General features: G+C 35.2%; 1 protein-coding gene across 2 annotated transcripts in view; it reads left to right on the top strand.

Annotated features, from left to right (window-relative positions):
- Positions 1–24,996, top strand: part of cnc (NFE2 like bZIP transcription factor cap-n-collar) — a 229,428-nt gene that overhangs the window by 45,257 nt on the left and 159,175 nt on the right. Inside the window, exon 1 of one of the 2 annotated variants that reach the window (XM_072546200.1) lies at positions 12,494–12,845. The exons of the other annotated variant lie outside the window; for it this stretch is intronic. Within the exon in view, the coding sequence (XP_072402301.1) occupies positions 12,843–12,845 (3 nt within the window). The 5' untranslated portion in view covers positions 12,494–12,842. Of the gene's footprint in view, positions 1–12,493; positions 12,846–24,996 lie in introns of those variants that run through there. 2 annotated transcript variants of the gene reach the window in all.

The following is a 24,996-nucleotide window of genomic DNA, read 5'->3' as shown; positions in this document are numbered from 1 at the left end:
TGGGTAAGTTTATGGAATACGGAAAACTCATGTTTGTTTTCAAGTCTAGTAATGTTTAAATCTAGAAAATTTATGGATTGATTCTGTTCTGTTTCTATTGTAAATTCAATATGACTATGGAGTGAATTAATATAAGATAAGAATTGGTCAAGTTATATGTTAGTTCCTGTAAAGCATACCAAGATATCGTCCACGTATCTCCACCATTAACAAAACTGCATTGCTGCGTTATTTGCACATCTTCTTCTTCTTTGAGTACCATGCCCAAGTTTTAGGCGTGGCCAGCTTCCATGACGATTTGCCGATATCGTTCTCGATCTTGCGCGGCATGTAATAATTCATCTGCTAATAAGCCAGTCCATTGACGAAGGTTTCGGAGCCATGAGTATTTCTTCCTACCAATTCCTCTTTTTCCGTCGATCTTTCCGTTGAGTATCAACTGCATTATTCTGTATCTGCTTTCTCTCATTATATGCCCCAGATGTTCGAGTTTTCTCTTTTTTATCATCTTTATTAAGTCGCCTTCACCTTGACCTACTCTGTTCAAGACTTCTCTGTTTGAAATGTGTTGAACCTATGATATTCTGAGCATTCTACGATATAACCACATCTCGAAGGCTTCTAATTTGTTCATCATGTTAACCTTCATAATCCAGGTTTCGCATCCATACAGTAATATAGGATACACATAACATTTTAGGAACTTAATTCTCAGCTGTAAGTTCAGCTGAGAATTGTTCAGAATAGATCTAAGTTTCATAAATGCTCCTCTTGCAATTTCTATACGAGTTTTAATTTCTTCATCCGGACTTAGTGTCTCGTTTATCCAATATCCTAGGTATTTAAAATGGTTAACTTTTGTTATCGGTTCATTATTGACAATTAGTTGTATATCGCCGAGGTCTTGTTTACTAACCACAAGTAATTTTGTCCTTGTTGTATTTATGCTTAGTCCGTTATTAGAGCATTCTCTAGTGACTCGATCTATAAGGAATTGAAGATCTTCGATACTTTCAGCCATAATCGCGGTGCCATCTGCATATCTGATGTTGTTAATAGTTTCTCCCCCGATTCGAACTCCACATTGCCCTTCCAAGGCTTCGTTAAAAATTATTTCTGAGTAAACGTTACACAAAGTTGGGGACAACACACAACCCTGTCTAACACCTATTTAAATACAAATTTTGTCTGTTTCTTTGCCGTCTACCAGAATAGAAGCTTCTTGATGTCAATATAGATGTAAAAGTCTCAGATCTTTATCATCTATTCAAATCATTTCTAGATATTCAAACAGCCTTCCATGTTGAAGCCTATCAAACGCTTTCTCAAAATTTATAAAACAGACGTAAATTGGTTTCTGTACTTCCCATGATCGTTGAAGTAGTGTTAGCATTGAGAACAAAGCTTCCCTTGTTCCCAATCCTTCTCTGAAACCGAATTGTTTATTTCCCATTGTGTCTTCGCATTTCTGCTTGATTCTATTAAGAATTATCCTAAGTAGCTTGAAAGAGTGACTCATGAGACTAATTAGTCTAAAGTCTTTACATGATCATGTATTAGGTTTTTTTGGAAGTGGGATAAATGTAGACTCCAACCATATTCGTGGCATTGTTCCAGTTTCGTATATGTGGTTATAAATGTTTGTTAGTTCTGAGACATTGTCGTCGTCTAGAAGTTTGAGCCAGTCTGATGGTATTTGGTCAGGGCCTGGAGATTTCTCATTTTTGCTTTGTTTGATGGCTTTCTCTACTTCTGCTTTTAAAATACTAGGACCAGTATTCGTATACTTTGTGGTGTTAAGTGGTGGCCTCGTATCCAGGAAGAGCTCTTTTATGTAGTTGGTCCATTCTTCCTTTTTTTCGTTTAAGTCGAGAATAATTTTACCTTGGAGTTTCTCATAAAACATAAAGCAAGAATTTGCACATGGTAACTGCATTTGTACATGGTAACTGCATTTGTACATGGTAGCAAAAGATGCCCAAGCTAGTTTCATTCTTCTGTTGATTTCTGGGAGTAACGAGCCAGATTTATGTATTAATTGTCCAAGGTATACATACTCGTCTACTGTCTCAAGTGCAGTATTGTTTACTATTACATCTTGGACATCCACTAGCTCGTTAAACACGGTTTTTGTTTTTGTCAAGTTCATTTTTAGGCCAACTTCATTACTAGCTGCATTTAGGACGTTTATAGGTTCTTGTAGTTCTGCAGTATTATTAGCAATCAGAATTGTCGTCTGCAAATCTTAGATTGCTTAGGTATTCTCCATCAATGGATAGTCCTAGGTTCTCTGCCAGTTCATTTTGCATTTAAGAGCTTTGGTGATATTGGATCTTCTTGTCGGAAGCCTCTGGTAGTGGGAAATTCTGGAATGTTTTCATAAATTTATACCTTTTTTTTGTCTTGCCTTTTGTCTTTTTTTGGCTTTTGCTTGTCTGTATATATATTTGCTAAAGTCTCTATGTCCGGTTTACCAATACCTTGGTTGGTCAAAGCTTCTATTACTGCTTTGGGATATATAGAATCGAAAGCCTTTTCGAAATCTATGAAGGTTAATGCTAGCGGTATTAGTTCTCGAAACGTATGGATATGATCCAGTACTGAATCCACTCCTGAAGCCGGCTTGCTATCTTAGCTGTGCAGCATCTAACGCATTTGTTAATTTGTTGTTGATGATCTTTGTGAATATCTTGTATATGATTGGTAGTAGAATTATCGGTCTGTAGTTTTTGATATCCTCTTTACTACCTTTCTTATGAATGAGAATTATGTTTGCTGTATTTCAGTGGTCTTGTAGACGTTTTGATCTTAGGCAGTTCGTAAATATGCCTGCTAAGATTTCCAGGTTTTTTGCCAGCCTATTTAAGCAGTTCCACTGTTATACCGTCTATTTCAGCTGCTTTACCGCTTTAATTTTTGTAATTGTAGATTCTACTTCTTCCGGAAGGACTTCTAGTACATCTCCTTGGTTACTGATTGCTTCAAGTGTTTCAAGAGCTTTGTATAGTTCGCTGTTGAAAATAGCCACGAGTTGTATTATTTCATTTCTGTCTGTAATTCGTGTGTTTTTTTTAGAGCAAAGATTTGCTTTTTCCCAATGATTAGTGCTTTTCTTGTTTTCTTATAGTTTTTTCTGTTTTCGTCCAGTCTTTCATTGTATTTTTTTATCTCTACCTTAATACTTTTCCTTATTGCCTTACAAAGTTCTGTGTATTGTATTCTCTATATGTTGCTGCTTACTTTCATTTTTCTTCTTTGTTTTGGTATTGTTTTGGTTTTTACAGGCAATGTCTAATATTTTTTTAATAATAATAATAATTAATAAATAATAATAATAATTAATAATAATAAAGAAGCAGAAGATATCCACAATACCTTAAAAAAAAAAGAGAATATTTCACCATTTTCCTCGTTTCTACGTATGGTTCGCAAGATTAAAACTTACAAAGGTTAATATTGATCAATAAGATCATTGGAAAGGCAAATGTTGGATATAAAACTTGAAGATCGAAAAATAAATGAAAATATTATATCTCCAGAACCTACGGAGTTTGCTTTGTATCAATTGACCTTGAATATATGTACATAATTATTATAACTTTAATTTTTTCGTCACTTTCCCCCACAAGTAAAGTATTTATTTCTGAATTTCTCGTCCCTGAATGTCGGCAACCAGTTTAACAGCTACTCATGTAAAGTTGCGAACGTCGTAGGTGGCATTTACAGAGCATTTAATTTATAAATAAACATCGGTTGTATTAAAACTTGTGAATCATTTATTCAGAGCCAAAATATAATTCGAGGAAATCTGGCCTACCGGTTTTAAACAAAGTAGATAATGTAATGTTGTGCAATAACGATACCGGGATACAAATATATATTAAACGATGACGCAATAAAATCTAGAAACTAATAATTGCTTTTTTTCTCTGTTTAGCAGATACGAATTATTGTTATTACATAAATATACTTAATGGTTATATAATAACAGGTATTAAAACAAGCCAAATTTTTTTAAAATCCGAAAATCATTGTTTATAGACATTAGTGGTTCTATTTATTTTTCAAATGATGAAAATACACTTGGTGGAAGCTGCGTGAATATGATAAAAGTTATGGTTGTTAGATTTATCCCAAATTCTGCAGAATTCTCTGCACAATATGACAATATTTCTTATTATATGTTTCAGAAATAACAGTGTAAATTAAAAATATTTTTTAAATTGAACACATTACTTCTTTTGTGATAGGTATACTAATTTAAATGGCAGACATTGTTGGAGTGGTTAGAGTGATGGACAACTCGTCGCTGACTGGACTGAAATGTATTGATGAAAAATTGGCTGCGTTTGTAGAATAAGGGCTTCTGGTTAGCTGCGAGTTAATCCAGTCCAGTGCTTGACTGATTCATATCGTTCACATTATTCCAGTCATTTAAAAGCTGTAAGATCGGTAACACTATAGTGACAATGCTTTCATGACCGGTCCAACTTGTAATCAAGCACTGGAATGGCCGTTAACTCCATTCCAGTTGCGCTGGAATGGGCAAACTGGACCGTCATTCCAGTCAACTAGACTGGATTGATTACTGGAATGGTACATTCCAGTGCAGGTTAGCATTATGCCAGTAACATTTCACTACTCGACTGTAATGCTGGATTGAAATGCTACTGGAATAATCTGAACCGGACATTAAGGTCAGCTTTTTGGAATATTTTACTTTTCTGTTCTGTCAAATGGGTTTTATACTCTTTTTTGTTGTTCCAGTGTACACTGAATCATAATGTGTGGTAAATGTCTGTGGTGTACTGCCAATATACGTCATTTTCGTCTATTAATATTACACTTGTTTGAAATCAATTTTATTCAACATCAACTTGTTTACAATCCTTTAACACAATAACTCAATGACCACTATAAACTTCAAAATACTGCCGCTATTAAACAAAGTTTGTATTATGTTTTCGACCATTCTGTGTGATTGTGGATGGAGAGGCATAGCGGGAGTTTTCTTAATACCCAAGATTGTCATTAATTCTGCCCATAATTCTAATTCAAAATTTCTTCCTTGATCAGCATGTAACTCTAAAGGAACTCCATGACGTGTGTTGTGAATGCTTCTGTTGCTGTAGTCGCTTCTTGATTTGGGAGGGGTGCAATTTCAGGCGATTTTGAAAAATAATCCATTGCAACTATTAAGTACTTGTTTCCTCTCTCTGTCATTGGAAGTTGACCGAGAATATCCACTGCAAGTCGTTCAAAACTTCTCTGGGAATATATTGTGACATTTGATCACGACTTCTTGTTCTAGGGCCTCTTTTACCATTACATAAATCGCATGACTTGCACCAATCTTCTACAGCTCGGCGACAATTGATACAGTAATATCTGTCTCGAACTCTAGCTAGTGTTGATTTGACTCCAAAATGTCCTTCAGATAGGCTGCTATGAAGTTCTTGCAGCATTGCAACATACTCCTAATGTAATTTTGGCAGTACCACTTGTTGAACGATACGTACTCCATCAGGACTTTCCCACTTCCGATATAATAGACCATTGGAAAGATGCAGATATTCCCATTAAGCCCAGTATACCTTTACAGTTCCACTGTACTTCGTTATTTTCTACCAAATAGGTCTTACCCAATTTTTAAGCCATTCTCGTATGACTTTTAAGTCATTATCTTTCTTTTGACTCTTTTTAAGGTTTTCCAGAAAAGTCAGATCGTTATCTTCTTCCTGTATTACTGTGATTACCTGTAGACTTACTTCTTTAGTTATGTTCTCTTTATCTTCAAATCTTTTACAGTACTGGCATTATTGTTCCAAGAAAGAATATCGGCATTGTAATGGAGACGCCTTTTCGATGTACTACATCGAAGTTATTCTGTTGGAGTCTCTCTATTCACCGAACAACTTGCTCTTCTGGATTTTAAAATTCATTAGCCGCTGCAAAGTGCTATGGTCAGTTCGAATTATAAAATTTCTGTTATGATGAAACGTATGAAAATGTTCAAGGCTTTTATAATAGCTAAGAGATCTTTTCTGGTAACGCAATAATTAGTTTCAGCCTTTCCTATTGTTTTACTAAAATATGCAATTACTTTTTCTTTGCCTTCTGTGTTCTTGTGATAATAAGGCGCCAATGTGCCAATGAAATTTGCCATCTTCTTGTGGATGAGCTAGGATATTGTTTTAAGTCGTTTTTTTTTAATCTATGAAGACATGTTGACAATTTGACAATCCGATGTCCAGTTAAATTCAATGTTGTTTTCGGTTAGTCGATAAAGGGGATTAGCGACGTGGCCACAATGTTTAATAAGTTTTCGGTAATATGAACAGAGTCCAAGAAAACTTCTAATTTCTTTTTATTTCCTGGTTTAGGCCAATCTTTAATAACTGAAATCTTCTCTGGATCAGTTTTAATTTCTTCTGCTGAAACGATATATCCTAGATAGTACGCATATCTTTGAAATAGCGAACATTTCTTATAATTTAGCTTTAAATTGGCATTTTTCAATCTGTCAAATACCTCGCTTAAGTTTTTCAGATGCTCATCAAACCTTTTGGTCATAATCAATATATCAAGATACACTAGACAAATTTTCCAGCTAAGTCCTCTTAAAAACATCTCCATCAGACGTTCAAACGGAGCTGGAGCATTACAAAGACCAAATGGTAGAACCTGAAACCTGTAGAGACCACGGCCAGTTCAAAATGTTATTTTGTCTCGATCATCAGGATGTACTTCTACTTGCCAGTAGCCGCTTTTTAAATCTAGTGTCGAAAACCATTTAGTACCTGATAAAGTGTTGGACAATGACACTGATTCGTGACAATGGATAACTGTCTTTTTGTGTAACCTGGTTAAATCTTCTGTAGTCTACACAAAAACGAGTAGATCCGTCTTTATTAGTTACGAAGACTGCTGGTGAACACCAAGGGCCTGAAGTTTCTTCAATGATATCGGCATTTATCATGTTTTTATTATTTTTTCAACTTCTTTTTGTCTAGCAAATGGTAATCTCCGTGGGGCTTAATGAATTGGTCTTGCATCTCCAGTATAAATTATATGTTGAAATAGAAATTCATTCATTTGTTTTAATTCTTCAGTTGTTCAACGATATCATTTTTTTTTTTAGATATTTTTCCCACTTTATTATTTTTTCTATTAGCGTACGGTTTCTATTTGTTGTTCTTTCTTCAACTTTAAAGGTGTTTGAGACAAATTAGTAACCCTTACTGGAATCATTTCATTTATATTAACGAGGCATCTGGCTATCAAAATTCCGTCATTAACGAGTTCCTCGCTTTCCACAAAGCCGAAATGTAGACCTTCAGGTTTCTAACTCTGATACTTTCAAAATTTTGAGGAATTTCTGTATCCTCATTCACTATAACTCTTTCTTGAGGTATCGATTCTTCCGAATTTATGACAACTTCTTTATTTTCAATAAACAAAATTTTATTTTGAAGATTTATGATAAATTTGTTCTTCATAATATCCGTTCCTAGAACGCATTCATCTTTAATATCGGCTACAAGAAATAGGTGTTTTATCAAGGTGTTAGCAATCTGTATGGTTGCCGTTGTCTCTCCATGAATTGGAATAGTCCGAGCTGAAGCTGTTTCAAGAACTAAGTTTGTTTTGGTTGTCTGTAATTTTTCATTCAGAAATTTGGTTCAAATAAAGGGTCTGGTTGCACCGGTATCAATATTAAAGGTACATTTTTGATTGTCAACATACCCCTTAAGCAATAAATTCTGTTCATTTTTATTTAAAGTATAAGTGCAAATTTGGGAGCTTTTATTAGATACAGCCGACGCCCGCCCCTTAGTGTCGACTTTTGATCGTTTCCCTGTTATTGTTTGGATATCTGTGGTCATTTGTGGGAGATCGATAGAGGATTATATCTACTAGTATTTCTAGTAGGACAATGTGATGGGCTTCTGGGTGTCGATCTAAACGATCTTCTGACCTCATTCTTTGATTCTTCTACTACCAATGAGGGAAGTGTTGTTCTTCGTTGATGCTACAGGACGTTGAGCTACACTAAGTTCAGTTTGCCATTTTCGTACATCTTGCACGATGCGAATTTTTGGAATATCGTAGAATGGTTTTGGTTCGATAAAAGGAGTGTTTGGTCATTGGAAGAGTACTACTCCAATAACATAGTTGCTGGCATCTGTTGTGAGGTAAATCGTTTTAAGATAACAGGATAATGGAAAAGAGGCCCTTCATTACTTATTGGGAATATAGAATGACTGGATGCTCAAAGAAATTTTACCTTGTTTTTAAACAATTATTCGAGTCTTTTGGTATTAATACGTTTACTATCTCTTCGCATACTATTCTTTCTCAAATGTTCCTATTCTTCTTTCTATACCCAGTGTGATTTATTCTTTTCAGTTAGTTTGTTGTAGTTTTTCTGGTATTTTTTGTTTCTGTACTCATTACACGTTCTTCTGTATTTCTGAACCTGCTTAAGTATTTATTACCTTTTTTTTATATTTTCGAGGACATTCTGTAAAGTAGTAATAAAATTGTTAAACAGATGTTCGTGACGCAATGATGAAGTTATACTAATCTTATAACTAATTGTATAAACATCAAAAATTCCGACTATTTTCAGTTTATCTCTGATTTATCTTATTAGAAACAACAAATCGAGATATTAATATCCGCTTCAAATAGGAGTTGTGCCCATAATAGAAAATTTCGTGGTATTTTTATCCATATAATTGTATACTTGTTAAAAGTTTGTAGAATATTTTTTTTTTATTTTTTAAACACGTTATCTGTGTTTATACCACTGAAATCTAACCACATTTGACCAATTATCAATTCTTCTTTGACTGAAATTACTAAATGATACTAAATTCTAAGAGGTTAACCCTATAGTGCCCTCTTATTTTATCTAACAACTATGTATGCACTATACTCTGCCTTTACACTAGTTAACATTTACACTCACTCGTGTGCGTTCATAACGAGGCGCCGACCCTTGGTCGGACCATAGGATGTTATCATAGTATCATCGCCACGTAAAATAAATGCATTATTTTCATTTCACCGTCAAAGCGCAGCGCCCAGCCTCGAGACAGGTATCGGACCATGGACTTGGACCATAGTATTCCAGCTTAGTATTTTTTCGATTCTCGTCCCTAGTACTCTATGATCGACACTACGAGGTGCCGACCACCGAGCCTCGCTGCGGCCATCGTATCGATGCCAGGTAAAATAAATGCATTTTATTTTAAATTCCAGCGTTCACTGTCAGTGCTATGCTCTAGGAGAGGATACGAAGCGATGGTCTCCGTAATGAACGCACCCTAAGGTAGCTGTCTAGCGTGCGGCCTAATCCTAGTAGCTTCCTACGAGCGAACGGATGAAAAGAATATCGCTAGGGTGCTGGTCTCTACCAGTCGTAAGATGTGACCAATTAGATGTCCGGGTATCTAGCAGCGGCCGTGTCCAAGTAGCTTATCGGAGCGAAAGGACGAACTGAATACTGTTAGGTGGTTAGCCGCTACCGATCGTAAGAGTCGATCGATGGGATGGAGTGAGAGATGGTGAGCCGTCGCTTGAGGTGTCGGGATCGCAGCAACTAGCACAGGGAGCGATCTAGTTCTTACGTCCCGTACGTAGAAACAGTAACGTGGCAGTCGTTTGAGGTGTCGATAGTCGGCATGGGAGCTACTAGAAGCTAAACGAGTCCATAAGTCGCAATAATCAATAGGTTGCGTTCCTAGTATCGGAAACGAGCTCATGTGGAACCACTCTGCTTTCATTCCACATAACCTTCTGCGTGAGGTTTTGCTGGCCATATAAGATCAGTCCCAATCTGAACGTGCACCTACGAGACGTGCCTGTAGTTGGAGATAAGTGATAGAGGAGTAGTTTCCTCGGTGGCAACCTGTCAAACGCGCTTGGTGGTCCGTTATCCCACCAGCGTGAAACTGTTCGCTCTTTTAGAGATCACGGGCAGCGACACGTATGGCAACACAGGTACTGCGGGGTGGGTGAAGCCCCACAATATGGCAATTGGTTCTGCCAGAATAGGATAGACTTCCCCTCGGAAGTTAGCGGTACCTTTTATGCATCTATTATACCCAAACGGTTGCATACTCGGTCGTCAGCGTCCTTGGGTTCCCTTCACCATCCGGGAAGAGAATCTTCGTTATCCATTTGTGTTGACAAGGATTCTTTGATGGGTAAGAGGTCCAGGTTTTATTGCGTTCCCGGGACTTCTAATCCAGCCCGCTGCGCAGATATGTCCTGGTAACGCGGGATGCGTGCGGCGGATCAGCGCCTAGACCTGAAGATCAAGTAGTGTTTTGGGAAATGCAGTCTTAAGTATTGATGCCCGCCAACCAGCGATTACCTAACAGGATGGGGCTGAGCACTAGTGTAACCGGCAAGGAATGCAGGATAGCAGTATCATCTGCAAAGGTGGCTCTAGTATCACTTTCTAGTTCAGATATGTCGTATGTGTATAACAGGTAGAGGAATGGACCTAATACACTTCCTTGAAGGACTCCTGGTACACATGGTCTTGCTTAATTTTGAAATATCTGTCAAATATGTAGGACTACAAAATGTCTGAATATTGTTTATTCATAGGAATTTTGAGTTTGTAGATTAAACTTTCATGCCATACTTTGTCGAAAGCCTTAGCTACGACTAAAAAGATCGTAGAACAGATTTTCTTTTCTTCTAATGATGTTTCAATAATGTTGGTAATTTTGTGTACCTGATCAATGTTTTTCTGAATGTATTTCTGAAGCGAAATTGGTGGTTTGGAATCACTTTTTTCTCTTCTATTATTGGTTTCATTCTTTTTAGCAGGAGTTTCTCAGATATCTTCGACATCACTGGTAAAATAAATGCAGCAATATTTTGGTCAATTTTACTATTGCTTCAGGAGGAAGGTTTTTTAGTAATTCTCCAGTGATTAAATCATATCCTTCCGGTTTCTTCGTATTTGTGTTGTCTTTTATTCCATCAGCTGTTTACCTCGGTATATTGGTCTGATTCTCACATTGTTAAGTGTCAACAGAGCGGGTCCAAACCGGAACTGAATACTCTGTTGTAGAGATACACAAATCCAGTGTCGAGATCCTAAGCACACTTGTTTGAGCTGCCCAAGGTATTTAAGTTAGGTCACGAATTCTGTTATGTCTTAAGGAAATTTTGGCTTTTTTGTCTTTGCAGTGGCTTTTAAATGTGAGTGGGGTTCAATTTTGGACCAAAGTATTTGATTTTATTCTTGTCTCTAAGATTTCTGCTCACCATGTAATGTTCAACTTTATTCTTTAATTGGTGTAATGATTAAATAGAAGAGCTGCAAGCTCAGTCCTTGAGGTAGTATATTTTTCTGAGTTATCTAGCGGCTTTTCTTGGTGGGATTTTTGGTGATTAACAGTATCAATTGCAGCAGTCCACTCAATGTAAGGTTAGTTATTTTCTCCTAATCAATGCCATTCTCGATATATACAAAGTTCGAGGTACTCTAAGCGGTTTTTGCCATACCTTATCGACTGCCGAGATGTCTAAAAATTCAGCTGTACAGTAACTCTCGTTTTTAAGCGACTGTAATAGCGGTGACCACCCTATTAGTCGAGTCGTCAGAGATTGGATCTTGATTGATTTTGCAAATGCAAAAATTGCACTTTAAAAAGCATTTTTACTTTTGTCGATAGGACACTCTGATCAAAAGATATAGAATGTTTACCGTCGAGTGAATACGAATTTTATTTAAAAAACTGATTTGGCGCGCGTAACTGACATTTGAATGCACCGGTCGCTTTAAGCAATATTTCTGAGAGAACGGTGCATTCTACAGAAAAAATGCTAATAAACATTTTTGTTCAAAATTAGTCCAGCTACATTTCTTTTTTGAAACATTTTTTTCTAAACGCTGTTTTCCGTTTTCCCCCTGCAAGGAGGATTTTAGGGGAAGCCTGGGGGTAGGAGTGGCAAACTTTTTTGCATCTTTTCCCAAAATTAACATTCTCAGTCAAATTAAGCTTGTTCGTATGTTTTTAGAGGTGCACTGGAATTTTTGTCTCTGACGACTGGACTATATGAATTTGTTCCATGGTCTCTTGTTGTTCCCTAAAACCAAACTTATCTGGCGAAATATTATTCCAGATAAAATTGTCGCTTGTCTTCTCAGATAAAGCCGTAAAAATATTTAGTAGGCAATAAACTAACTGGGCAGTATGAAGGCACTTCTGCCCTGGATTATATTTTATGCTTGCGGAAAAATTTAAAATAAAACAAATAATTTTAAACTGTTTATCTGATCATCTGTATATATAAATTATAATTTTTGGAATTTCCGTCCTGTATAATGTAGCGCAGTTACACAAGGTCCTTATCCGTTGTGATATTAAGCAACTAATAAGAAGATATCACCGCTAAAAAAAATGATACGAAACAAATTATTGTCAGATAAGTAAAACCAAACAAGTGGGGTATATCGTGTCGTAATTGACAGTCGTCGTACAGTACCATTCATCACAACACGACTACCGCGAATAAATATACATTTTATTTACAATACACCGCAGGCAATATCATAAGTTCTGTCGAGCTATACACACCGTACCACGTGCTTTCCGTAATAATTACAAACTAAAGTCAAGGATTTTTAGTTTTAGAGAAATACACGTATCCATTACTGGGGCTACCTATATCTATTCTATGTAAATAGACGTACCAGATTTATAGATTCTACAAAATTGTGAGTGTGTTAACGTGTTTGTAGGCGGTGACAGGGGCCTTGGTGCGTTAGTGACTTTTAAACAGGTTATGAATTGGAAAAACAATTGTAAAATATGGTAAGTAATATTCAAATCAAATATTCAAATGTCAGTATTATGCTCAAAAAGCATAGACTCTGTATATAACTCTACCGTCTTAAATGTCAAACCCAACTTATCTTAAACACATAGGTATTTATGCTCCTTTAAATGTCTAAATTTACAAATATTTTCAAAAAAATTAAAATAACGTAATTGGCGTATAATAGTAGATATTGTTTAGGTTATTTTAAATTACGTCATCATAGGTAATACAGAAACCAAAAATAACCTGTAATATATTATACTAATTAACATTAAGTGGTAAATCCAATTTTTTTACGTTTTTGGAGCCCAATATTTCCAAAATAGTGCCTTTGTTTTTTAAAATACAGACTCCTATCTCAATAGTACGTTTGTTGTTTCGGAAGGTCATCAACAGAGCGCACTGCTTGTAACATTAGTCGATGTTTTATCTGAAACCTTGATTGATTATTTCCCTATCTGCGTTGCCAGGTGTTTACAAATGTCAATGTTTATCAGAAGTTTACTTCAAATTTTGAAGAAAATTCACTTCTTAAAATAATTTGTATAATTGTTTCAATAATTTGATTGAAATAGCAAAAAGTCGTATATGATCTATCATTATATAAATATAAGTTAATATTTTGTACGTGTTCACAAAATTTATTAGTTTTCGTGCCGTGGTACAATAATTCATTCTTCTTCGTTTTTTAACATCTTCCATATTTCTAAAATAGTAGAGAAGGGATCGTAATGGTTATCGGAAAAACATTTTCTTTTATATGCCTACCTAATTATGTTGTGCATTTTTATTTGAATGCCTTATCCGATCTTATCTACGATTCTCATATTAGATTTTACTGCAATTCTGTTTATATGTTGCTTTCACTCTTTACATTTTTTCCTTGTGACCTATTGATTATTAATTAATGTTTACCCAATATTAAGTGCTTATTTTTTTTTGTTTGAAGACAAATGTGTCTTCGGTAACATAACCTACATATGGATTATATAGGCATACCTAGTATTCAGTACTTTCTGGATTTTTCCATAAGCTGATTTGAGTCTTTTAAATGTTGCTTGTATATCAGGAGCTTGGAAGAGTAAGGGCGAACTCGCAAAGTGGACGTTTCAAAAACAGTCTCATCTTTCTCACAAACCTTTGCTTGTGTTTATAAAAGCATGTTTCGCCCTTCATATTCCTAAAATTCTGTAAGAAATAATATACCAATCCATTTAAGTCAGAAACTGAACTACATAATCGTCTAAAAGAGCAAGGGTGAACCCACAGGCTTTCGTTGCGTTTTCGTTCAAGGTTCGCCCCTTCCCCTCTGTAACCGTATCAACACGCCGGTGTTTCTGTAGTTGGTGAGAGATAGTTTCAGAAATTTGCGATGTTTTTTGAGGTTTGGGTACCATAGTGTGCTTATTGTCTCCATTCCCCCCTATCTTTCGCCCTGGCTTTCCAATTTCTGACCCCTAGATTCCTCAAGTCATCTTCGACTTGAGTTTTAAATTTAGATCTTGGCCTGCCTCTCTTCCTGGTTCCTACTGGCTCTTGATGTAATATCTGTCTTTAGGGGTCTCCAGTGTCCATTCTTTCAAGGTGTCCTAGCCACTTTAGTCTATTAATTTTAATAGACCGGACGATGTTGCATTTTTCATAGCATTGATACAACTCAAAATTGTAGCGCCTGCGCCATATCCCGCTTTCTTGTACTCTTCCGTATATGTGCCTAAGTATTCTTCTTTCAAAGCGGCCTAACAGTTCTTCGTCGCTTTTTACCATAGTCCATGTCTCTGACGCTTATGTCAGGACAGGTTTAATACGAATTTCATATACTAGTATCTTGGTTTTTCTGCTAATTATGTGTGATGTTAAGAGCTGCTTTAGTCCAAAGTAAACTCTGTTCGCCAGGTATATTCTTCTCTTAATTTCTACGCTTACTAGGTTGCTGTTATTTAGTTATGTTCCAAGATATATAAACTCGGAGACCCCTTCGAATGTGTGTACTTCTGATCTGCACCAGATCTTGTGGTGCCGCTATTTGTGTGCTGTTCGTGACCTTAATGTATTTTGTTTTGGCTACGTTGACCTGCAGTCCCATTGTCTTCGCGGCTTTTTCTAATGTTTCAAAAACCTGTATCAGGTCTCTTTTTGTCCGTGTTACTATGTCAATGTCATCTGCGTAGACCAATATCTGTACAATTCTATTGATGATTGTACCTCTGGTTGTTGTGCCCAATTCCTCTATGGCTCTTTCTAGCGCGATGTTAAACAATAGGCACGATGGAATGGAGACTAATTCTTGAACAGGCCAAGACCCACACAGGGTTGTAGAGCCAAAGATGATGATAGTGTGCTTATTGTAGTTTTAATTACTCGCATTTCAAGAAAAAACCGACGTTACATTAGCCTTAAAGTTGTTTTGTTTTTTTCTGATTTATTTTCAAAATGAACGCCGAGAAAACGACAAGGCGGCAGCAAAAGAAAACGGAACAATGGCTTGTTAACGTGTGTAAAATCAAACGAAACTGTGGTGAAGCGTACGTTTTAAGAAATACAAAGAAAACTGTATCTGCGCGCACAATCAGACTGCCACGTAAGTGTCGTAAAATGTGTTTTGAAAAGTTGGGCATGAACAATATCAATATGATTTTCAATATCTTTTTTAAATCGGCAACTACGATAATCAAAACCTTTCAAAAGTGGTAAGTTGGAATGATTGTAAAAAGTCTTTATTTACTGACAGGGCTAGTAGGAAGTTTCGGACCATATAATATAGTGTTTCAATAAATGTAGAAAGAAAATGTGTTTGTCCTCAGGCTTTTATTAGCATTCATGACATAAGCGAAAAAAGAGCTCGCGTTGTTTTAGACAAGCAGACCACCACAGGAACTGTGCTGGGTGATAACAGAGGGAAGCTAAGTCCAGGAAATAAAATGGTTGGATGTAGAAAGCAGTTGGCCAGAGATCAGATTGATTCACTTGTTACCGTTTCCAGTCACTATAGCAGAGCCAAAAGTCCTTTTCGAAAATAAATTAATAAAAGGTCAAAGAATAGAGGTAAAGGAAATATTAGAACCAAGGAAAAACCACTGACAAAACTCGCAACTCAAATACAAATGAAAATAGATAAAGGTGGAAAGCAACGGTAAATAAGAATTTCTGGCTATTTGGTCGTCATCAGTACGGTGCAGCCAAGTTAGTCATATAAGAGGTCAAAGAATGGAGGTAAAGGAAATATTAGAACCAAAACACATAGAAAAGGATACGTGGATTGACTACCTAAAAAAGCTCTGTGCAGAGGAAGAACAAACGACGCTAGAACCGGAAACACCAGAAATTACCACAACTTGAAAACCTGGAGAACAGAAAAGCAGCAGGTAAAGACGGGATACCAAACGAATTACTGAAATATTGTGGAGCAGCAATGACGGAACAATTTACACCATTAATAAATAAAATTATAAAACACAATAAAATACCGGAAGAATGGAGAACGAGCGAACTAATTCTAATATTCAAATAAGGAGATAAAAACAGCCAGAAAACTACAGAGGTATAAACTTGTTAAATACTACGCTAAAACTTACAACTACAATTTTACAAGTGCTAATAAATCGGAGGATAATTTAGCAGATAAACAACAAGGTTTTCGTAGTGGAAGATCGTCTACAGATGCAATATTCGTTATAAAGCAAATTACTGAGAAATCACTAGAGTATAATAGACGACCGCGCAAAAGATGGAGTGACAACCTTTCATAGAGGTATTAGTCCGCCAATGAACAAGCAGAATTGATTGTAAAGAGGAAGAAGAAGAAGAATCAAAAACCTTTCTACCCTATAATGGTGTAATGTTTAATTTACTTCTTTCTTTCATTTGCAGTTTCGTGTCAACATCCTTACGTCTGTCCATGTCACTCCTCTTCTCTCCAATATCTTTCCGTTTACTTCATCCCATGTTTCTCTTGGCCTTCCTATTATTTGTTTTTCAATATTTTTACTTCCCACACTCTTCTCACTGGTATGGTATCTTTCATTCGGTGTAAATGCTCCACCAACTCAGCTGTCTCTGTTCTATAAACTCCAATGTGGATTTCATTGTATGATACAGTTGGTTTCTCTACTCTGCTAGTGATTTCTCTTTCTAGAGATCCTTTTTCTTCTATTAGTACTCCTAAGTATGTAAACATGTGAACTCCACTGTATATAAAGGTATCGGTATTTTCTATTTTTACTATTCCTTTTTTCTTGGTCTCTGATATTGCCAGTATACTTAATTCTACTGCCGTAAACTCTCTATTAATGAGGTATGATATATTTAATTCCATTAAATTTAAATAACAACTCATACTGGTATATGGATTAGCAATTAAATAAGGACTGTGTTGATTATTAGACTTAAAATGGTGATGACATGTTGTTGATTGTTAACAAAAAGTTGTAAACGATTAAAATGCATTAATTTACTATTTTACATATTATTTTTTATTTGGGGAAGTGACTATGTCATTGTTTTTAGTTTAAAGGAGTATACATCTGACATCTGACAACACGATAAAATCCCGCATGTTTTATCAGATAGGGATTTTTTTATAGGGGCGCACACTTCTTTGCGCCTCAGATATGGCAAGATCCAAAGATACCGGGGACAAAAAACAACAAACGGTATCAGTGATATACCAATGCAAAGTTATCGAATGGGAATCGACATGACAGGACAATAATATTAATAGTTTCGAACACAGTCTATCTTGTATCGAATAGGTGGTCCTCGTAAAAAAGACCTTACATCATTTGTCATTCACCACAGTGTGACCACCCGACAATTCGAAAAAGTCATTTTTCAAATTTCAATTGTTTTCATGTAGGATAATCACTGAATGGTGGTCAAGCCGGGTGCTTTTAACCCCTTTTTGAGATTTACCTGAATATCTGTAAATGCGTATTTGTAGTAAAGGATATATTTAAAAGGGAATTTCAACAGATTTTGGAAATGCCGACACATAATCAATTAAGACACCTACTCATTATTTTATTTTTTAATTATACAAGGATAAAGGAAAGATATATTTTTAAATTAATACATTAGTTTCATATTTATAAATTCTAAATTTATACAATTCTAAATATGTGGTTGTGAAACTACACAGTTTCAAAAGTTATGCATCACCCAAAATATTCGCTATTATTAACTATTTTTAGAAACTAATGTTATATATTATTTATTAAAAAAAATATAATATTGACCGATATTTTTTGTTTTAAACGAGACGCTGTTTTTTTAATAAATAAAAAATTCAAAACAAAAAAAAATATTTCTAATCAAAATGTATTTGACAATTTTAATATCGCAAGCCTGGATTCCAGCTCTAATACTGCTAACAAGTCGGTCAATCATCTGTGGCAGATTTTCCCATTCTTCTCTACAGGCAATTGTAAGTTCATGATAAGTTCTAGGAGTATTCCTTCGGGCATGAACAGCTCTGTAGAGCACATCCCCATGCATGTTCAATGGGGTCATGTTCAATGGGGTTTTTTATGTCTTGAGACATCGCAGGCCACTCCAAAAGCGAAGACCTTCTGGCTTAAGATAGTCATTAACCGCTTGAGTCATATGTGGGCGGGCCTTATCATCCATAAATACAAAATATCCACCAATTGCCACCAAAACATAACACTACCACTCTTGTTTGTGTAGCTCTTGTTGGTTCTCACAAAACAAGAATTCACCGGCTATCACTTTTTAAACAGATTCTGGTCTCTTGTGAAAAATGCACAAAATTCCAAAACTGTTGAGAAATCTGTATATGTTCTTGAGCCCACCAAGTTGTAGCTGAAGAACTCTTATTGGTCGACGACTCTAAACCTGACTCTAAAATTGAGATCAACATAATCAAGATAATCAAAAAGACTGGTACAGACGTAGAAGAATTTCTATATATATATATATATATATATATATATATATATATATATATATATATATATATATATATATATTATATATGTTCCAAACGAGTCACAAGTACTTCTTTTTTCTTATATATATATATATATATATATATATATATATATATATATATATTCGGGATTCTACAGTATTCACTGGTATCCCTCGCTCAACCGTTTTCATCTCTCTCTGTTATCTCATTCTCCATCGTTTAGGCCTCTCTTATTCATGGCGTCGTCTACTTCGTTCCTCCAGGATCTTCGGGGTCGTCCTCTTTTCCTCCTTCCTATGGAGCTCCATTCGATTATTCTCTTTATCCATCTGCTGTCGCTAGTTCTTCTTAGATGTCCATAGCACTTTAGTCTTTTTTGTTCTATATATGTTAGTATGTCTGTTTCTATTGATGTTCTTTGCTTTATTTCGTCATTACTTCTCCTATCCATTCTTGTTACTCTGCATCTTCGCAGGCATTCCATCTCTGTTGCTACTATCTTACTGCTGTTTTTCTTGTTTATAATCCAATTTTCAGCCCTATATGTCATATTAATTCGCATTATTTTTTTATAAATCTGTGTTTTTGTCTTCATATTTAGGTGTCTATCCCACCATACTGAGTTAAGTTGTCGGATTGCTATTCTTCTTTATCCTAATCTTTGCTTAATTTCTTCCTCTGTTGTTGCCTTTTTCGTTGTTATTAACCCCAAGTATTTGAATTTATCCTTTCCTTTGATTGTTACGTTGTCATCAATCTGTAGATCTTCTATGTCTTCTTCACTTGTAGATAGGTACTCTGTTTTTGCGAGGTTAATATCTAGGCCAGCCTTGGTATATTCTTCTTGTAGTTTCACGTAGAAGAATTTCTCCGAATGGAAATTCTGATATATCTATTCTGTTGCTCATTGGTAACTCGATGTCTACCAGAGCGAGCTCTATTCTTTATCGAATTTGTCTCCAGAAACCTATTCCATATCCGTGAAGGATCACTCTGTAAAACATTAACCTGACTCGAATTCTTGCACGTTAAAACTCAAGATTCATTGTAAATTACGTTTTCACAAATTTTGTCAGAAATTTTGTCAAAATTTTTCAAATGTTTACACGTTCTTTGCAAAATCAAATCAATTAAATGGATATTTTTTTTACGATATAATTAATACGAAAAAATTGCAATGATCCAGGAAACCCTATATAAAATTATTAGACCCTTCGAGATATAGCAAATTGATCACCGACATCTTTTGGAGACTCGTAGACTCATCACCGTAGTTCGGTAAACTCATCACCGGCATTTTTGCCTCAAGGCGCTGGTTTCTAATGCGGACGATTGCCTGTTACCTGTTACACTTCTTGTTTACGTGGTAATCTATTAAATTCAGAAATTATTTTATGCAGAATGCAGAATGAATATTCATATTTGACTGATATCTGAACTGCCTATTTGTCTGCCAATCTAAACGAATTTGAGATCTGAAAATTCAGCTCTATAGGTTTTCGATATTTTTGCCTTGCTACATGAAACATCTTGTACAGTTGATTTAAAGAATTTAAGCTGATTTTTTTCTGTTTATGCCAAACCAGTGCGAACTAAAAAAACTACTCACCAGTTGTATGATACTTATCCGGACGCTCTTTCGTCGCACACATCCACAAAACACAATTCGATTTTAGAATCTTTCGCAATTGAAATTTTAAATTATTATTTAACCATCATTTCTTGGCTCAGAACGTAATCAATGAGCAGTTCAATTTTCATGTTGAAGAAACAAGGGCAAATGGAAAAAAAAAATTTTCTTTCGCATAGCTGTAGGTAGCTATCAATAGAATTTAGTGGAGTTTCCAAATACCAACCAATCCATTGCATTTGCATTGACTACATCCGGAGTTGAATTATTCTTTTAAATTATTAAACCGTAGCAGTTTTAGGTCTTTACCTGCCACGGGGTGCAAGTAGGCCAGTGATTAGTTTGCAAATCTCTCCGGGTCTATTTTAAAATCCTGGTTTTATTGCGATGATGAGTTTGTACTATCTATGAGCGCATTTATGCTAATTGGTGATGAGTTTACGCGTACCTCCAGCTGGATATTCCAAGTAAATTGGTAAGGCTAACAAAGATGACCTTAAACCAAACGATAAACGAAGTTATGCGGTTAAAATCAGAGACTTTTTCAGTTTAAACAAGGTCTAAGACAAGAAGGTCCAGTATTAACAAGTTTGTTTGATTTACTGCTGGAAACGATCATAAGAAACAGTGATTTATAAATTTTCAAGCAAGCAGCATCCATGCCTAGTTTTTGTCAAGGATTTAACGCTACTGGTTAATAAGACAAAAGACATAATTAATGAGGGTATGTAAAAAACTGGAAAGAGAAGCAAGAAAGTATGGGTTTGAAGTTAATGTTAAAATAAATCATTATAGGAAGGAGCGAAGATGAAGGAGAAGAAAATGTGAACAGAATTAAAAACAGAAGGTGATAAAGTTTGTGAATTTTAGAAGGTCAAGGGATTACTTACTAGGGAGTCAGTTTATAAGAGAAATACGTAAGAAAAACTAGATGAGCGTAAAAGTGGCAATAGAACAGGAAATATGGAAGCCTGAGAAGTCCATTAAGTTACAAGTTTTTTTCTAGTAAAACAAAACTACTAGATCTAGCAGAAATTTTTTCTTTCCGTAATAAATTAGTAATGTATTATAGTGTTGGTCTTATAAAAAGGATATGCTAACTTTATAGACATGAGAATTATGAGATCTTATGTAGGAGGTCCATAGGAAGCAGGAGATGAAGACCGAGGACAAGATGGCTAGAAAAGGTTGAGAGTGACCTAGTCAGGTAGGTGTTTTAGATTGGAGAATAAAAGCAGAAGACGAAAGAAGTTGGAGAAGCATTGTCAAAAACTTCAGTGAAAAAATACTTTAGTGATACAAATGGAACTTTTTGCCCTAGACCTACGAGATTTATTGTGCACTTTTAATAAAAATTTAACACATTTTGATAATACCGACTCTAATCAATTAACAAACTAAGTAAATACATTATTTTCATATAAATATTCATTATCTTAAATGTGGATCTGAAACTATTTTCTTGTGGCATGTTTCACACTGAATATTTTATATTTGTGGGAATAAGCTCCAATGATTATAATTAAAATTACATGTTTTTGACAAAAACTAGGAATGGGCGTGTGAGTGGTTTTCTATTCCCGTCAGGTCATGGTTACTTAATTTTATTAGGAGCTGTTCACGCGTTTGAACTAAATTGAGTCCCGCTCGCGAACACGTGATTCACGCGTGAGCCACGACCCACGTCATATAAAACGCATATTAAGTTTAATCCAAATTGACTGCAATTTTTTACAAGAAATTGGACGTAGTAAGTCCTAGGATTTAACCTAACGTGACCGGAAGTTCGAACTATATACCGGTCGATCAGAATATTTGAACTTTGCGACGAATGATATACGATTTCACTAATTTTTAGTCATTTTTGTCAAACTTTCCGTCAGAACTTTTTAACTGGCAATGACTTCAAAACCGGAACTAATATTCGAATTAGACTTTTCAGTAGGCGTCGATTTATATATCACATGTACTATTTCTGCGACATTAAAACAGTACTTCTGGTTACAACTCTGGAACCGGAAATTCGAAGTCAAATTTCTCACCCTTAATAGTACCTCTTTGGTTTATAATCTCTCATTCTACACCTCATTTGTCATTCTGTCTGTTCTAATAACGGAAAATAGTTTCTAGCATAGCATTTATTGATTCCTTAACGTGCACCTGTCATACTTTCTGAGAAATGTCATTGTCTTAAAATTTGGATCCAAGAGTAATATGGGGTTAAAGTCGCTTTTTCAATGCATTTTTTGTTTGTATTTTTAATTCTTTAACCAAATCTGAATCTTAAGCTTTCGCTTGGCAATGCTTTTTCTCATAAATAGTATCAGAAAGGAGGGATGTAAATCTGAACACTTCAATTTTCACTGAATTTCAGCATATAAAAAGATTTTTTAATCTCCTTTTTCTTTCAATTTCATTCTGACAACGCGACAATAAAGCACGGCATGCAACTCGTCGAAGGTGAGGGCAACCTCTAATATGCTCGATTACTGAGAGTAGTCTCGTTACATAAACTGCCGCAACTGATGCAATGGTCGGGGGAGCGTCCATTATTTTACATTTTATATCATTTTTTATATTTACTAGGTTTTTTGAAGACTTTTCAGGACTGGAAGTCGAAAAGTAAAAAACATGTAATTTTAACTACAAAATCGTATTAACTGTAAATTTAATTCCAAAAATATAAAATATTTAATGATTATTCCACATATTATCGTGTACAACGTATATATAAACTACCTAGAACCTGTACACGTTCATTCTTCACTGCATTTCATGCTGTCATGTTCATTTGTACAATTTTATCATTATCATTTATTTTGCTTTTATTGCTATGCCTGATCTGCTTCTTTAATTGCTTTTTTATTGGCCTATCATCATTCTCTTTGCTTATATTTCTATGCGAGATCGACTTCTCTAATTACATTTCTTGATAAATTTATATCTTAGCAGTATTAACCGTCCTTACCGACCAGGTCATCTTTGGTCTTCCTCTCCTACCCATTCCTCGACGTTGAACATGCCCTAAACATCTTAACCTATGCTCTCCCATCGTCGCATCAATTGGTGCTACTCCTAGACGTCCCCCTAATATATCCCTTCTAAATTTAATCATTTGTCACTCCAGACATCCATCTAAACTTTCTCGTTTCCGCCACATGGAATAGAATAGAATAGAAACATGCTTTATTGTCACTGAAAATTGTACAATTTTATGGACAAAGCTTACAAAAAGTCAAAAAAAGTAACAATAACAATTAAAATTTACTAAAATTGCTTATATCGTCAGTATCACAAAATAAAAGATAATAAAATAAACAATACATTGCAAAATTTAACTAAACTGCAAATTGCATAATACAACCTTACGAACTAGTTTACGAATATGTTTAAGTTGCTGCATGTGATAACCAATATATAAAAATACTTTAGTTGCTTGTACCCAAACCTACTGTAATTTCTTAGTTATTCGTTAAGAAACTCTTCCACTGAATAATATGGTCTTTCAGAGAGATATTCTTTTGTCAGTTTACGGAACTTAAGGAAAGAAGTTGTAGATTTAAGTTGCAAAGGGAGATGGTTGTATAATTTTTTTGCCGAATATAATATAGATTTCTTTACTAACTCAGTGGACGGGATCGGTAAATACACATCAAAGCTTGAATTTCTGGTGGAGTAGTCATGATTAGGTCTTGCTGGAAAAACATGTAGGTGTTTACGAATTAAGCAAACAGTTTCTAGAATATATAAAGAGGGAAGAGTTAAAATCCCGTGATTTTTTAAGTAGCTTCTGCAATGTGTTATTCTACTGAGGCCAAAAAGATACCGTATTGCTCTTTTTTGTAATTTAAAAATAACATCAGTTTGGGCAGCTGTACTAGAACTTCAAAAAGGAAGGCCAAATAGAAGATGAGACTCGAACAAAGAAAAATATGTTATTTTGGAAGATGCTAAATTGATTTCCTTCGAAACATTTCTTATTTCAGAGCAGGCTGAGGCTAGTTTCTTACTTAACAAATCGATATGAATGGACCATTTAAGGTTGCTGTCTATAAAAATACCAAGAAATTTTACAGAATCAACGATACTGATGTGGCTCTTATTAAGAACCAAGGGTTGAAGAGCTCCTTTATAGGATAATGCTATTATCTTATCCACGTTAAAAGAGAGTAAATTAGAGTCGGACCAGGTTTTTATTTTAAGTAGATCAGAAGTTATAATTGCATGAAGAGTTGCAATATTAGAGTTCCTCCAGGTAATACTGGTATCATCAGCAAAAAGAAAAATTTTTCCATCAATTTTTAAGTTAGTGATGTCATTTATAAAGATAAGGAAAAGTAGAAAACCCAGTACTGAACTTTGTGATACTCTACATACAATGCTTTTGTGACTAAAGTCAGTACCATTTGCTCTAACTAGTTGTTTCCTATTCCTCAAATAATATTAGAACCAATTCAAAGAAATACCATTGCGTTATATAATGCAGTTCTTTTCACACTGTCATAGGCTGCTTTGAAGTCGACGAAGAGATGGTGTGTATCTATATTATATTCTATGACTTTTCTAGAATCTGCCTATGTGCTTG

The sequence above is a fragment of the Diabrotica undecimpunctata genome, chromosome 10 (assembly GCF_040954645.1).
Source record: "Diabrotica undecimpunctata isolate CICGRU chromosome 10, icDiaUnde3, whole genome shotgun sequence".
NCBI classification, from domain to species: Eukaryota; Metazoa; Arthropoda; class Insecta; order Coleoptera; family Chrysomelidae; genus Diabrotica; species Diabrotica undecimpunctata.
Note: the sequence above shows the minus strand (reverse complement) of the source record. Positions and strands in the feature narration are given on the sequence as shown.